The sequence below is a fragment of the Epargyreus clarus genome, unplaced genomic scaffold (assembly GCF_041222505.1).
Source record: "Epargyreus clarus isolate Ecla_fem2 unplaced genomic scaffold, WU_Ecla_fem_2.2 ptg000024l, whole genome shotgun sequence".
Lineage (NCBI taxonomy): Eukaryota > Metazoa > Arthropoda > Insecta > Lepidoptera > Hesperiidae > Epargyreus > Epargyreus clarus.
In genome coordinates this window covers 10,117,513-10,130,786 of record NW_027332231.1, presented here as the reverse complement: position 1 = coordinate 10,130,786, position 13,274 = coordinate 10,117,513, and the positions used below count along the sequence as shown (strand labels likewise).

General features: G+C 36.7%; 2 protein-coding genes across 2 annotated transcripts in view; both read right to left on the bottom strand.

Annotated features, from left to right (window-relative positions):
- The window catches only part of Ptp36E (protein tyrosine phosphatase 36E), a 235,923-nt gene that overhangs the window by 177,730 nt on the left and 44,919 nt on the right, over positions 1-13,274 (bottom strand). The window lies entirely within an intron of this gene.
- Positions 8,478-11,799, bottom strand: LOC140752557 (uncharacterized). The gene is made up of 3 exons (XM_073086896.1): positions 10,279-11,799; positions 9,433-9,675; positions 8,478-8,609 (listed from the first exon to the last, which is right to left on the bottom strand). Exons 1-3 carry the CDS (start codon positions 11,797-11,799, stop codon positions 8,478-8,480), a joined length of 1,896 nt encoding a protein of 631 aa, XP_072942997.1.

The window sequence follows — 13,274 nt, the reverse complement described above, 5'->3', positions numbered from 1 at the left end:
GAACTCAGGCAGGAATCTCAAATCCTATGGGGGTTGATTGCAGATGTCCATGGGCGGCAGTAGCTACTTACCATCAGGCTGCATGCATCGTTCAAAAGGTTAACGGTCCCACCTGTATTAAACAAGTGTATTAAACCTGTGTGCGCAGATGCATAAAGAATTGATTTCAAATTACCTGTCTTTCTCGAGCATACGGACACTGGCGTGGAACGGTATTACAGACACATATCTTTTCATCTCGCGTGTAAAATTGTTTCGAACAACACATGTTCCAAATTAAAGAAAAGAAGAAGGAAATCACTTATAAAAACCTTTATGAATGTACCAGAACTCACGAAAAACTTGGTGTGGTAAGCGGGACATACTTCTCCGAGGCGTTAAAACTTAGTCCTCAGAGGACTGTGGCTATCTGGGGTTCATTACCGATGTTTATGGGCTCCAGTAGCCACTTACTATCAGGTGGACTGCGCGTCTGCTACTTCTATATAAAAAGGTCCTATGAGTATGCATTCAGAGAAACCGACAACAAACTGATAAATTTAAATTCAAAAATATAACCACAATAGATTTTTTTATGTGGGCCAACACGTTACATTGTAACACTGTTGCTGACTAACACGGTCTTCGCAACATTATCCAAACTACATAGTGATTCAAGTTAGTCGAAACGTTAGTCTGAAGTTTCCAAATTGCTCGAAGGCTACCAACAAGTTTAACGACTGTCTCCAAATTACACAGCGGGGACTTACAAGTCATCTCCTTTGAAGGCTGTATATGTTGTGACAGATGCATCTCCTCCTGATTTTCTATTTACGACTTATTTGGATGAAGATTCACAATGGTCATAGTAATATTAAATGTAACCGAATCACTCAGACCAAAAATCATTGACCCATAGTCAGTTCGGTTCCAGAATATTAAAAGTCATATTTAGGAAAGTTGTACTTGGACGTGACACTTGGTTTTTATTTAATATGAGCTCCATATTTATATGTGCTATGTATTGGCTTAAACTAGAATTATCACATAATCAAAAATTCCGAATTCACTAAATCAGCATCTCCGCTTCCAGTGCGGAGTTCTGAAGTCACTTAGTTTTTTCTGTTTTCTTGCTAAAGCCTGACCTTTTAACTTATTCAAAAACATTTAGGAGGCACAGAGACTAAATAACATTAATTTATTTAATTATAGTACAAAGAAATCCTTCGAAATTATGTTCATAATAAAGTTTCATGTAAGCGTATTCCCGGAAAGTAAGCCAGCGCATTTATAAGATTCCTATCTAGGCGCATTACTTTAAAAGCTAAACCATACCTAAAATCACATACTTGCACTCCAATATAAGAGAGTGCACAATACTCCGAACTATTACGAGCTCTCAGAAGATCCCATTATCGCTAGCGTCGGTATATTGTGTTCAGTAAGATCTTGTTAACCTTTCGGTCTCGAAGATTCTATTCCTTCAATGTTACGTTTCACACACAAGTTACATTTCAAATATTCTTTTTCCTTTATCAAAATAAGTATTCGTTACAATTTTCCTTTCAGAGATCAACTTCACAATCTTGCAATGCAATCGTTAATTGTGCTCCACAATCTCGTTAAAGTTTTCAATCACCGCAGAAAATGAAATATTTTTCATATTGACGATCAGTCAAGTTTTCTATCTATTATTTTTTACTATTCAAAGCTGTTTGTCTATTTCACGCATATCATCTAAAATCACTGGACCTGTTTTATTTTAATGATATTTTTCTTTTTAACGCCATTACATTAGATGTTTGCCACTATATAAACAAATACCATACTTTATTTAAATTTATAGACTTAATTTTTTGAAAATAACTAAAATCATTTCGTTTGTTACAGAATAATAGTCTTAAAAACCTATTTTCTCTTCTCAACCCTTAGTTATATATTATTATCGCTGCTTCTACAAAGTTACGTTTGATTTCGAAAATATATTTTGGCAGCAATATATAGGTTTTAGTTTCTTTGTAACTTATTTCATTTTGACCTTGGTGTACTCATCTCTACTTATTTGATTGTTGGTTGATTTTATATTGTTCTTATTACATTGTTTCATTTCTTTCTTTTCTTCTATCTTGTATTATGTTTTGTTACTTTCTTGGTGAATGGAATATTTTCCTGTTTTATATTTCAAGGATCGAGTCAGAACTGTTATATCAATCTTTGATACAGCCAATTCTTGGCTTATTACCACTTTTATAATACAACATTATTATTTATTATAAATCAACGTTTAAAAAAATCGATTATACCCTTTTGTAAATAATCATTACTTATGTAACTTTATTTAGAAAGTACGGTACGGTTCGACGACCACCACGAAACATATTTGTGGCGTAAAGCACGGACTAGTGGGAATACCGGCTGACTTGTGCACTAAAATAACTCAGCTTCAACCAAATGTCATCACAAAAAACATTTGAAAAACCGATTTCAATCAAAATTCTCGTTACGAATGCCATATAAATATGAAATAGACAATCAATACTAACGAACAGTTCAGACGAGACGTGGGAATGTAAATCGATTAAAGTTAATAAATGCGGGCTGTAGAGCGGGACTGTTGGCCATTCACACGTACCACAACACCGTAAATAGTGTTCTGTATGAATATGAATTACCACACAATAAATATTTGTATAAAGATGCATTGTTTAATGCACACGGACTACATTTTCCGCCAATATCAATAGCGTGGACAATACTGACCAGATCTCTACAAGCAACATCGCACATGTGATGCCGGCAAATGTATTGCAAAGACACGTTTTTACCTGACTATTAGTAGAGGGTAATATTTTTCGTGCCTATACTTATAGGTATGTCTCATAGTTTGGTACACTGTAGCCCAAAATATTTGACGTGTAATATCGATTTAACACACGAGGTGTCGGGTTTTTGGATTAGATTCGTCTAAATTGTGTGAAAAAACAAATAAAGTCGTGGCTGAAAAACATCAGGGAGTGGACAGGCATCACCTCTGTCAAACAACTCTTTCGCCTGGCCATGGGCAGAGAGAGGTTCAACAAACTAACGGACAACCTTCAGTAGTGAAGAGCCCACATGAAGAAGAAGAAGTAATTGTGGGAGGTGCATAGGCTTTGTTTTTATGCAATCGGGTCTTTTTTTCACAGTTTATAGTTTCTCTTTTTATAGTTAGCACAACACAACTACAAGAAATTTATGTGATGCTATTCACAAGTAACCGCTACTTCATCAACAACCCATTACTGTCCCACTGATGGGCACGGGTCTCCTCTCATAATGAGAAGGATTAGGCCATAGTCCAACGCGCTGGCCTAGTGCGTATTGGTAGACTTCACATACCTTTGAGTTTTGGTTTTTTTTTTTAATCTCTCAGATATGCAGGTTTCACGATGTTTTCCTTCACCGTTTAGCAAGTGATAATTAATTTTTAATACGCACATAACTTTGAAAAATCAGAGGTGCGTGCCTGGGATTTGAACCTCAGTTCCCTCGATCGAGAGGCAGAGTTTCTTAACCACTAGGCTATTACTGCTCATTTGCTGTTGTGTAATGGGATTGTGGTAAGTGTGAATGGGTCTTTGCATTGTGTACCTGCGGTGTGTGCAATATTAAAACAAATGTTTTTCATCGAGGTGTTATATGTTTACTTAACAAAGGGTTTGTAGTTAATATTTTTACGTATAAACTTTTAACTCTTTGTTTATCTGTCTGTGGATGGCTCGACGTAAAATGAATTATTTTAATCAGATTATGATTTCAAATAAACCATGATATATGAAAAATAAATGAGTATAATATATTTTTCATGCATTATATTAAACCAACGACACAGTGATATATGTGTCGGTAATAATAATAATTCTACACATGTTCTTTTTATAAAAATAATAGCATATAAAAGTAACAGCACGCAGACCACACGTCAGAGTCTACTGCCGCCCATGGACGTCTCAAACCAACCCTAGATATCATTAAAGTCCTACCTAAGGCCAGCCACAGATGCCTTGCTACTCCTAAGACTAAGTTGGAACGTTTCAAGGAAGTATGCCTTTTTTATATAATATAAGAGTAGCAGACGAGCATGCAGTCCACCTGATGGTAAGTGGCTACTGCCGCCCATAGACATCTGTAATCAACCCCAGATAGGATTAGATATTCCTACCTGAGGTCGGCCACAGATGTGCCGCTACCCCTGAGGACTAAGCTGGAACGCCTTACACACCCTTCAAACCGGAACACAGCAGCACCTAACACTGCTGTTATTAGGTAGAAATAGGTGTGGCGGTGGTGCCGCCGGAGTCGAACCACAAAGGGTTCTACCACCTTAAAATACATCTAAACCTTATAAACTATTTATCAATACAAAATTTGCATGTAGGTATTACTTAAAGTTTATCTCAGAATAAGTGCATTACGGTATATAAATAGCTAAAACAGATTTCGTGTCAATGCTAGTGGTTAAAGGTTAAAGCTGCATCCAAAATGGTAATAAACTAGAAATAGCAGAAACGGAAATATCGCATCAATAGCTTAGGGTTGGCTATATCTGAGATATAATAATAATATTTGGATCAATATATAACTTTTTTATTATTTTAATGCACAATGATTCGATTCAGTGAATTGATCTCACATACCAAAAAACTTTTTTCTGTATGGAAGTATGTTTTTTATGATATTGCTTTGGAATACAGGTGACTCTTTTTTACGCTAAAGTAACTTTTTTGAATTTTCAAAAATCGGGATCGATCGATATCGATATAATTATGAGTTTATCGATAGGTTAATAACGGATGTCACCTACCCAAAAGCCAGTAGTCAATTACAGATTTATGTAATTCGGGACTCATACAATTACATACATGCCTTGCCATCCAAGCATTGCACAAATGGGCATGCAGCCGGCAATAACCAACACTTTGACACCCACAAAATTAATTTAACTTCAGTTCAGTGAAATGGATGTGTGATCACAGATCGGTAATACTTAAATAGTTAATTTGTATTGAGATTTCACGCCATTCATGACCGCCATTTCGAATGGTTATCGACACTATGTTTGATGCATCAATATGAAGATATAATATAAATATTCAAACATAAATCTTTTGAACAATATTTTAACTATTACAGTATTTTAATGCTTTGAATATTTTCTACGTTTTTAATACGATGAATTTCTCACTATAAATAACAAATAACAATTAGAATTATCCTTATTTTGCGTTTTTATAATAACAAACAACAGCAAACAATAGAATATAAATTATAAAACAAAATATTTAAATTATTAAGAATAATTTTCTTATTAAAAATTCTGCTTTCTTCACAAATAAACTACATATTATGAAATTAATAAATCAATACTTGACGTACAAAGAACTGAAGGGCACTTTACACTAATTAGAAAAACTTTCCCGTCAAGTACCTTAATTTCGCTATTGAGGTCTGGGGAAGGGCGGGCGAACCTCTTAAGGGGTAATAGAAATCGGTTTATCGAGAGCCTTGGGAGTGGAAAACCTTTAGATGGAATAAAGTCGTTATTGCTTTTAAACCCTCACTAAAGCTTACGTAAGTAATTTTTATTACGTACTCTCTAATATATTGTCTTAAACAGTATCTACTAAGTTTTGATTTGATTGAAGTATAACAAGAATATAGTTTAGTATAGTCCGCGCCAAACTGCTAGTCCGCTCTGAAGTTGTTGCGAGCAGGTGTAGTCATACAATTTACTATGGCGACGCGATTCATTTCTATATTCAGAGCGGACTAGCCTGATTTTAAGTGATCTGTGCCGCTCATGAACATCATATTTCGTAAATATATAAATAAACAAATATGTACCCAAGAACAAGAGTTCAACTTTACGATCACAGATGTGTTACCGAATACTCCTGAAGACTAACAATGTCATCCCACAATTGAGTCTTATAAAAAAGTTTCAATCTTAAAAATGCATTAGTAAGAAGTCGGTTAAAAATCATAACGCTAAAGATTGTCAAAGATTACACAAATTAAACATCCTACTAATGAGAACGATTTGTGTGTGTGTTTGTGTGTGTCTACCACCACCGCCACACCTATTTCTACCTAATAACAGCAGTGTTAGGCGCTGCTGTGTTCTGGTTTGAAGGGTGTGGTAAGGGAGACAGACTTTTCCGAGGCGTTCCAGCTTAGTCCTCAGGGGTAGCGGCGCATCTGTGGCCGACCTCAGGTAGGAATATCTAATCCTATCTGGGGTTGATTACAGATGTCCATGGGCGGCAGTAGCCAATTACCATCAGGTGGACTGCATGCTCGTCTGCTACTCTTATATTATATAAAAAGACTAAAGAAAAAGTTTGTTGTATAGCCAGCTATATTACTACTATAATACAATAAGTGCAATATTTTCACTACAATGATAGTTTAAAAATTATATTTTTCAATACTTCAACAATAATATTTCATTTGAGAAACTTTCTTCCAAATAATATTAGTTGTTAGAGATTCCCAACCAGAAACCCTTTGGGCCAGTGTTTCGGGTATCAGTGCCCTAATTTCCCTAGAAGGTTACTAGGTTAACTTCACGGCACTAGAGTATAGCAAAATGTTTTAATACCATACTACTATATACTATATACTATATACTATATACTATATACTATATACTATATACTATATACTATATACTATATACTATATACTATAGGGCTGCCGCAGATAAATTGTTCGTACTGAAATTATATTTCGGTTTACAAGACGTTCAGCAAATAAGTTAGTTAAGGTAGATTGCTTATAAGAAGCATTGTAACTTACACACTTTAGTTTTAAAGGATCTGGTCGAATTAGGAAACATGTAGTCCATCTGATGGAAAACGGTCTCTGCCGGTTACTTCAATCTTTAAAAAAATCAAATATGTATTTATTTATTTAAAATGTATTGCACCAAATCTACATAGAAATGTACAAAAGGGCAAACATAATACCTGATGGCATTCTCTAGTCAACCCTGGGCTGATGTAGAGAATTTGCAACAAATATGTATGACTAAATTATAACGCCTACTATATATACTGAGTATACTCGTATGTTTCTTCCCCTGAGGATTAAGTTGTAACGCGTCATATTACTGACATACTGCCATTAAATCAGAAAATACGGCTTCCTACAATTGTTTTACAAAAAAGAATAAGTATCGATACTACCACACAAATACACACATTCAAACCACAAAGATTACTATCTAGAAAAGTAAGATTTTTTTTTCAAAGATTTATTCATCATACCTATATACAGACAAGCAATTAAATTCATAAACAGCTGCTATAGTTATAAAACTGTGTTGCAGCTATTTACGCCCACCTTTGGACACAGGAGAAGTACATATAAATAATATACTAGTAAAACATTTAATGACTAACGTGATTTTATACAATTCTACAACAAAATAATCCTTATTAAACAAATATGAATATTGTATAAAATTTGACTTTCTAGTAATAAATAAATAAACAACATAAAATAAGATAAAGAAATGGTATGAATATGTTATGTAGGTGTGTCTGTGTTTTAGTGTGTGTCCAAGGGTCCAAAGGGGAGCAAACGCAATGAAACAACTTTTCCAAATGAGCACTGATATTTATTTCTTTGGGGTATATATATGCCCAGTAAAAAATCTCGTCACCGTGTTCTAATTTTGGTACAGAGACATCTATTTGTGACATAAAGTAAATTATATGTTAAATAAAGAACGTCAATCAAAGAACGTCAAACATTCCGCCCACCATGGACAAAATGTCCATAATCTTAAAGTTAATTAAGTACATCATGTCTCCAAATTACCGCCCACCATGAAAAACGTTGACAATTGGGCACTTCGAAATAAGTGGACTGTATACAATTCAATAACTTAAATTAAATTAAAAAACATTCAATTGAAATAAAAATAATAGCCTTAAAATTACACCATAGAATAATCTAATAAGAAAATATGATTTTTTAACATGCTATGGGTAATACAATTAGTTTTGAAATAGGTCTTTTTATTATAGACCCTTTGCAACGTAAAGACACGACTCTCGTAATGTGATCTGGACCGCAATGTTTTTCGACAATAAGCCCGTGAAGCCATCTTGCAGGAGGCAAGTCATCCTCAATGACTAACACTACATCACCCACGTTTGGTTCAGGCGAATTGCGTGACCATTTATGTCGTTGATGAAATTGAACTAGATATTCACGAGACCATCTGCGCCAAAAGTCCTGGACCATACGTTGAGTCAAATGCCACCTTTTTAAGGTGCTTATATTTGAATTTTCAAAATTAGCATCAGGGACAAGTAATAACGGTTCCCCAACCAAAAAATGTCCAGGGGTTAAAGGACATGGATCCTCTGCAGAACAGCTGATAGCAGAGAGGGGCCTAGAGTTTAGACACGCCTCGATTTGTGCAAGAACCGTGGTCATCTCCTCGAATGTTAGAGTGCTGGTGCCAATGATGCGTCGAAGATGATGTTTTGTGGACTTAATTCCAGCCTCCCAGAGCCCTCCGAAATTCGGAGAGTGAGGTGGAATGAAGTGCCAGCTGGTGCCATTGGTTGCCAGCCAATCTGCGATGTCGGTAGATATGCCAGACCTTTCCAAGTGAAGTAAGTTCTTCAACTCCTTATTAGCACCTACAAAGGTAGTGCCGTTGTCACTCCACAGGTCTTCACAGCGGCCTCTTCTGGCTGTAAATCGCTTAAAGGCGGATATAAATGCTTGCGACGTCATATCACTTACCACTTCTAAGTGGATAGCCCGAGTCGCCATACATACGAACAAGCATATGTATCCCTTGGTGGAATGATAGCCCCGACCCTTTGTAGGTCTAATGCTAATTGGGCCTGCGTAGTCTACTCCACTTTGACGGAAAGGTCGGCTAGCGTTAACTCTTGAAGCAGGCAACTGTCCCATTAATGGTTGATAGGATCGAGCTGAGTAACGCATGCAAGTCACACATTTGTGTATATATTGCCGAACAACACCCTTTGCGCAAATAATCCAATACCTTGTTCTCAGATAATTAAGAGCTAATTGGGGTCCTCCGTGTAACGTACGTTCATGAGCGTCAGATATTAATAGTGTAGTGAGGTGAGACTTATGTGGAATAATAATCGGGTGTTTCATGTCCGGTTGAAGATCAGCCTGTTGCAATCTACCACCAACTCTTAAAATGTTATCATGGTCCAAATAAGGACACAATGAATTGATCTTTCCTTTCTTATTGACTTTACCTGTTGTCTTCAAATTATTTATCTCATCTCCAAAATAATCAAATTGACATTTTCTAATACACGTTAATAAAGCTTCATTTATTTCATTAAAAGTTAAATTCGAAGTAAATTTTGATTTATTTTTTAATTTCAAAAATCTTCTACAATAAGCAGTTACTCGGGTTAATCTCTGTAAAGTTGAAAATCTCGATATAAAATCATCTTTTTCCCCTTGCTCTTTCACTAAATTAACTACAACATTTGATTTTCTTTCTTCTAAATTAGTATCAAGTAATGAACTCTTCTTATATTCAATCACTTCATTTCTAAGCCAACTAGGTCCGGACACCCATAGATCAAGTTTGTCTAAGTCACATGGATTCACTCCACGTGACGCGCAGTCTGCTGGGTTTTCCTTTGACTGGACATGAAACCATTGATTATTATTCATAACTCTAAGAATCTCTGACACTCGATTGCCTATGAACGTTTTCCAACGACTGGGGTGGCTACTCAACCAAGCAAGTACCACTGAAGAATCAGTCCAAGCCTGTATATTATCCCTCACAATTCCTAAAGTGTCTGAAACTTCTAGCAGAAGTTTTGAAAGCAGCACAGCGCCGCACAATTCCAAACGTGGTATAGAAACCTGTTTGATGGGAGCCACTTTAGTTTTCGAGGCTACTAGACTGACGTGAACATAGCCATTCGAATCAATAGATCGCGTGTAGACCACAGCTGAGTATGCATTTAAAGAAGCATCGCAGAACCCGTGCAATTCAAGAGACTTGTCTTGACGACTTGTATGAATCCATCTTGGCAGACGAAAGCTCTGAAGATTATGAAGGTTACTTCTGTAATCCAGCTAATCTCTTAATAGGCAATTAGGCAATTCTTCATCCCAATCAATGCCTGAGAGCCACAGTCGTTGGATGAACACCTTAGCTGTTATTATTACAGGTGCAATCCAACCAAGAGGATCGTAAAGGCGTGCGATATCAGAGATCACCCTTCGCTTGGTTACGGGTGTCTCCAGTGGAGGGAGATGGACAGCATACTGGAATTCGTCTGAACTTCTGTTCCACTTCAATCCTAAAATTTTCAAAGACGCATTTATTTCAAAATGAAGAGTTTCGTCATCTTTCGATTCGGAGGATTGTAATTTAGTCAGAAGATCGTTGCTATTGCTCGACCACTTCTGAAGCTGGAAACCTCCTCGACCGAGCATCTCATTCATTTGATGATAAATCTGTTCACCTTCCACCACAGATTCACAACCTGAGAGAAAATCATCAACGTAGAAGTCCTTTAAAACTCGTTCTGACACTAAAGGGAAATCTTTTCCTTCATCATATGCTACCTGTTGAAGAGTGCGAACTGCAAGGTAAGGAGCTGAGGACGTACCAAATGTGACACGTAATAACCTCAAATGTAGCAATTCAGTATCTGGGCTTTCGCGCCATAAGATACGCTGATAATCCACATGTTCGTCGGACACTTTTATTTGACGATACATCTTCACGATGTCAGCAACTAAACATATTGGATGGCAACGCCAACGCATGATGGTATGACGTAAATCGGGTTGTAAGGTAGGGCCTACCATCAAATCATCATTCAACGAAACTCCATTGCATCCCGAACAAGAAGCGTCGAAGACGACCCTGACCTTAGTGGTACTCTTATCTTCGCGTACCACGGCGTGATGCGGTAGATATACCGCAATCTTCTCAATTTCCGACTGGGGAACAATCTCAGCATGTCCCAGTTGAAGATACTCTTGAATGACAGACTTGTACTGCATTCCCAGTTCAGGATTTTTCATAAACTTCTTCTCCAGTATGTGGAAACGTTTTCGAGCTATCTCCTCTGATCTACCATATTGACTCTGCGGCTCTTCAGATTTGAAGGGCAGCTTTACAATGTATCTTCCGGTAGCATCACGTATAGTTGAGCTAGAGTAGAAGTCTTCGCATCTCTGCTCTTCTTCTGTCAGTATGGCCTGATGTCGGGTTGAAGACTCGTCGGAATCTAACTCCCAAAACTTTCGCAAAAGCTCGTCAACATTTGTACGTGCGACTACGCTGCAACATACTGGTACTGTCATCGTTTTGCTGACTTCGCCTGATAAAATCCACCCAAGCTTAGTTTTCTGCGCAATAGGTGTACCAGGCGGACCTTTAACTAAACCTTCCTGAAGAATCTCGCCCACTACACGCGTACTCAACAGTAAATCAATCTTCCCAGGAGTATCGAACGATGGGTCAGCTAATTCCAAGGATGCAAACGATGATGGTAAAACCTGAATAATCTTCCTTTCAGGAAGAAGTGATGTGAGTCTTCTCAACACATAAGCACTGACGGGTAAAACAAAATTGGGATCTAGGCGTGATTGTATTTTCAAACTTACTATCCATCTAGAGGGCATTGTAGCACCTTCATCATCACCTAGTCGGATAATGTCAGTGTGAGCTGATGTTTTCTTCAGGCCGAGCAACTGAACCGAGGACTCTGTAATAAAAGAGACCTGAGAGCCCTGATCCATCAGGGCCCTTAAGACAATAGGTGATCCAGTCTTTGACTCGACGTCGACCAAGGCTGTGGCTAACAGTCCATGGTTGTGAACATCTGCGTAACAACATACACCAGCGGTGGGCTCATTTTGGTTGGTCGATGCGGCTACTGGTGCAACAGAATTATTTGTATTAATTGTTGCAGCAGTGGTGATAGATTTAGGGTGGAGTAGTGTGTGATGCCTTTTCTTACATAAATGGCATCTAGTGGCTTGGCGGCAAGAATAAACATTGTGAGTTTTAGACAAACAATTAAAACATATTTTATTAACTCGAGCGAACTCACGACGAGAGTCAGTGTCCTTTTTTGCAAAGTCCTTGCAATGGCATAACTTATGGTCACCGGAACATAACATACATATTTGAGAAGCTATATGGAATGACTTTGTATTATATCGGTTGACATTAGGCTTTTCCGGCTTACTATCTAAGTACTCTAACGATCTAAACCTAGATTCTAAAAAATCTTTGAAATCATCAAATGTAGCTAGTTCGTCGCCTGCGCTAATCTGTGACTCCCATAGCTTACGAGACTCAAAATCTAGTTTTGCACTTATAATAAAAACAATAATAGTATCCCAAGAGTTAAGATTAATATCAAGTGTGCGCAAGCCATGAAGACAATCCACAGTAGTATCTAACAGATTTTTTATTGCTAATGAAGATTCTTTGGAAATTGTCGGTTGATTAAAAAGACGTTTTAACATACAATTAGACAAAAACCGTTTATTATTATAACGCTTTGTTAAAATTGACCAACATTCTTTATAATTCGAAGCAGTTACTGGAGTGTGGCGTAGCAGTTGTTCTGCTTCCCCTGATAAATGACTCTTTAAATAATGTAACTTCTGAACGTCATCTAATGCATCATTTTTATCAATAAGTGACAGAAACAAATCACGGAACGTCGTCCATTCTGTGTATTGTCCTGAAAATGTTGGCAAAGAAATTTTTGGTAACTTTACATTACTATTATTTACTTTAACCTGTTTACCTTCACTACTTACAGACGTGCTACCACGCATACACTCTTTTAACTCAGTCTTATATACAAAATAAAATTCCTCTGTTTGGTCATACATTTCCTTTGTAAAATATGAATTATTTAAATCTTCATCAGTAGCTAATTCTATAATATTTTTATGGATTTTAATGAAATCTTTCCAGCGGTCTTCAAGTGATTCTAATCGCGTTTCTAGATAGACTTGAGTAAGCCTATCCTTTGGTGATTTTTTAAAATTAATTCTCGCCTTCTCAATTAACTTTTTGTTCTCAAACTGGACCTTCAGGAAAGACTCCATAATTGTATAATTATTTTAAATTTAAATATTGTATTTTCGTTGAACCGAAAAAATTACAAGTGTTTTTGACTTAAACTAAAATCAGCACAGCACAAACATATTAAGGAAAGAAAATTGCAAGTTTTACAAGTGTTTTTAAAATTAAT

Bases quoted from the DNA above. Each gene is read 5' to 3' on its own strand.
- LOC140752557 (XM_073086896.1), bottom strand. From the start codon at position 11,799: ATGGATCAGGGCTCTCAGGTCTCTTTTATTACAGAGTCCTCGGTTCAG. The intron at 9,676-10,278 runs GTAACCAAGCGA...TTTCATGTCCAG, and splicing joins TCCCTCCACTGGAGACACCC to TCAAAGGAAAACCCAGCAGA. The intron at 8,610-9,432 runs GTAACTGCTTAT...CCGACATCGCAG, and splicing joins CTTTACAGAGATTAACCCGA to ATTGGCTGGCAACCAATGGC.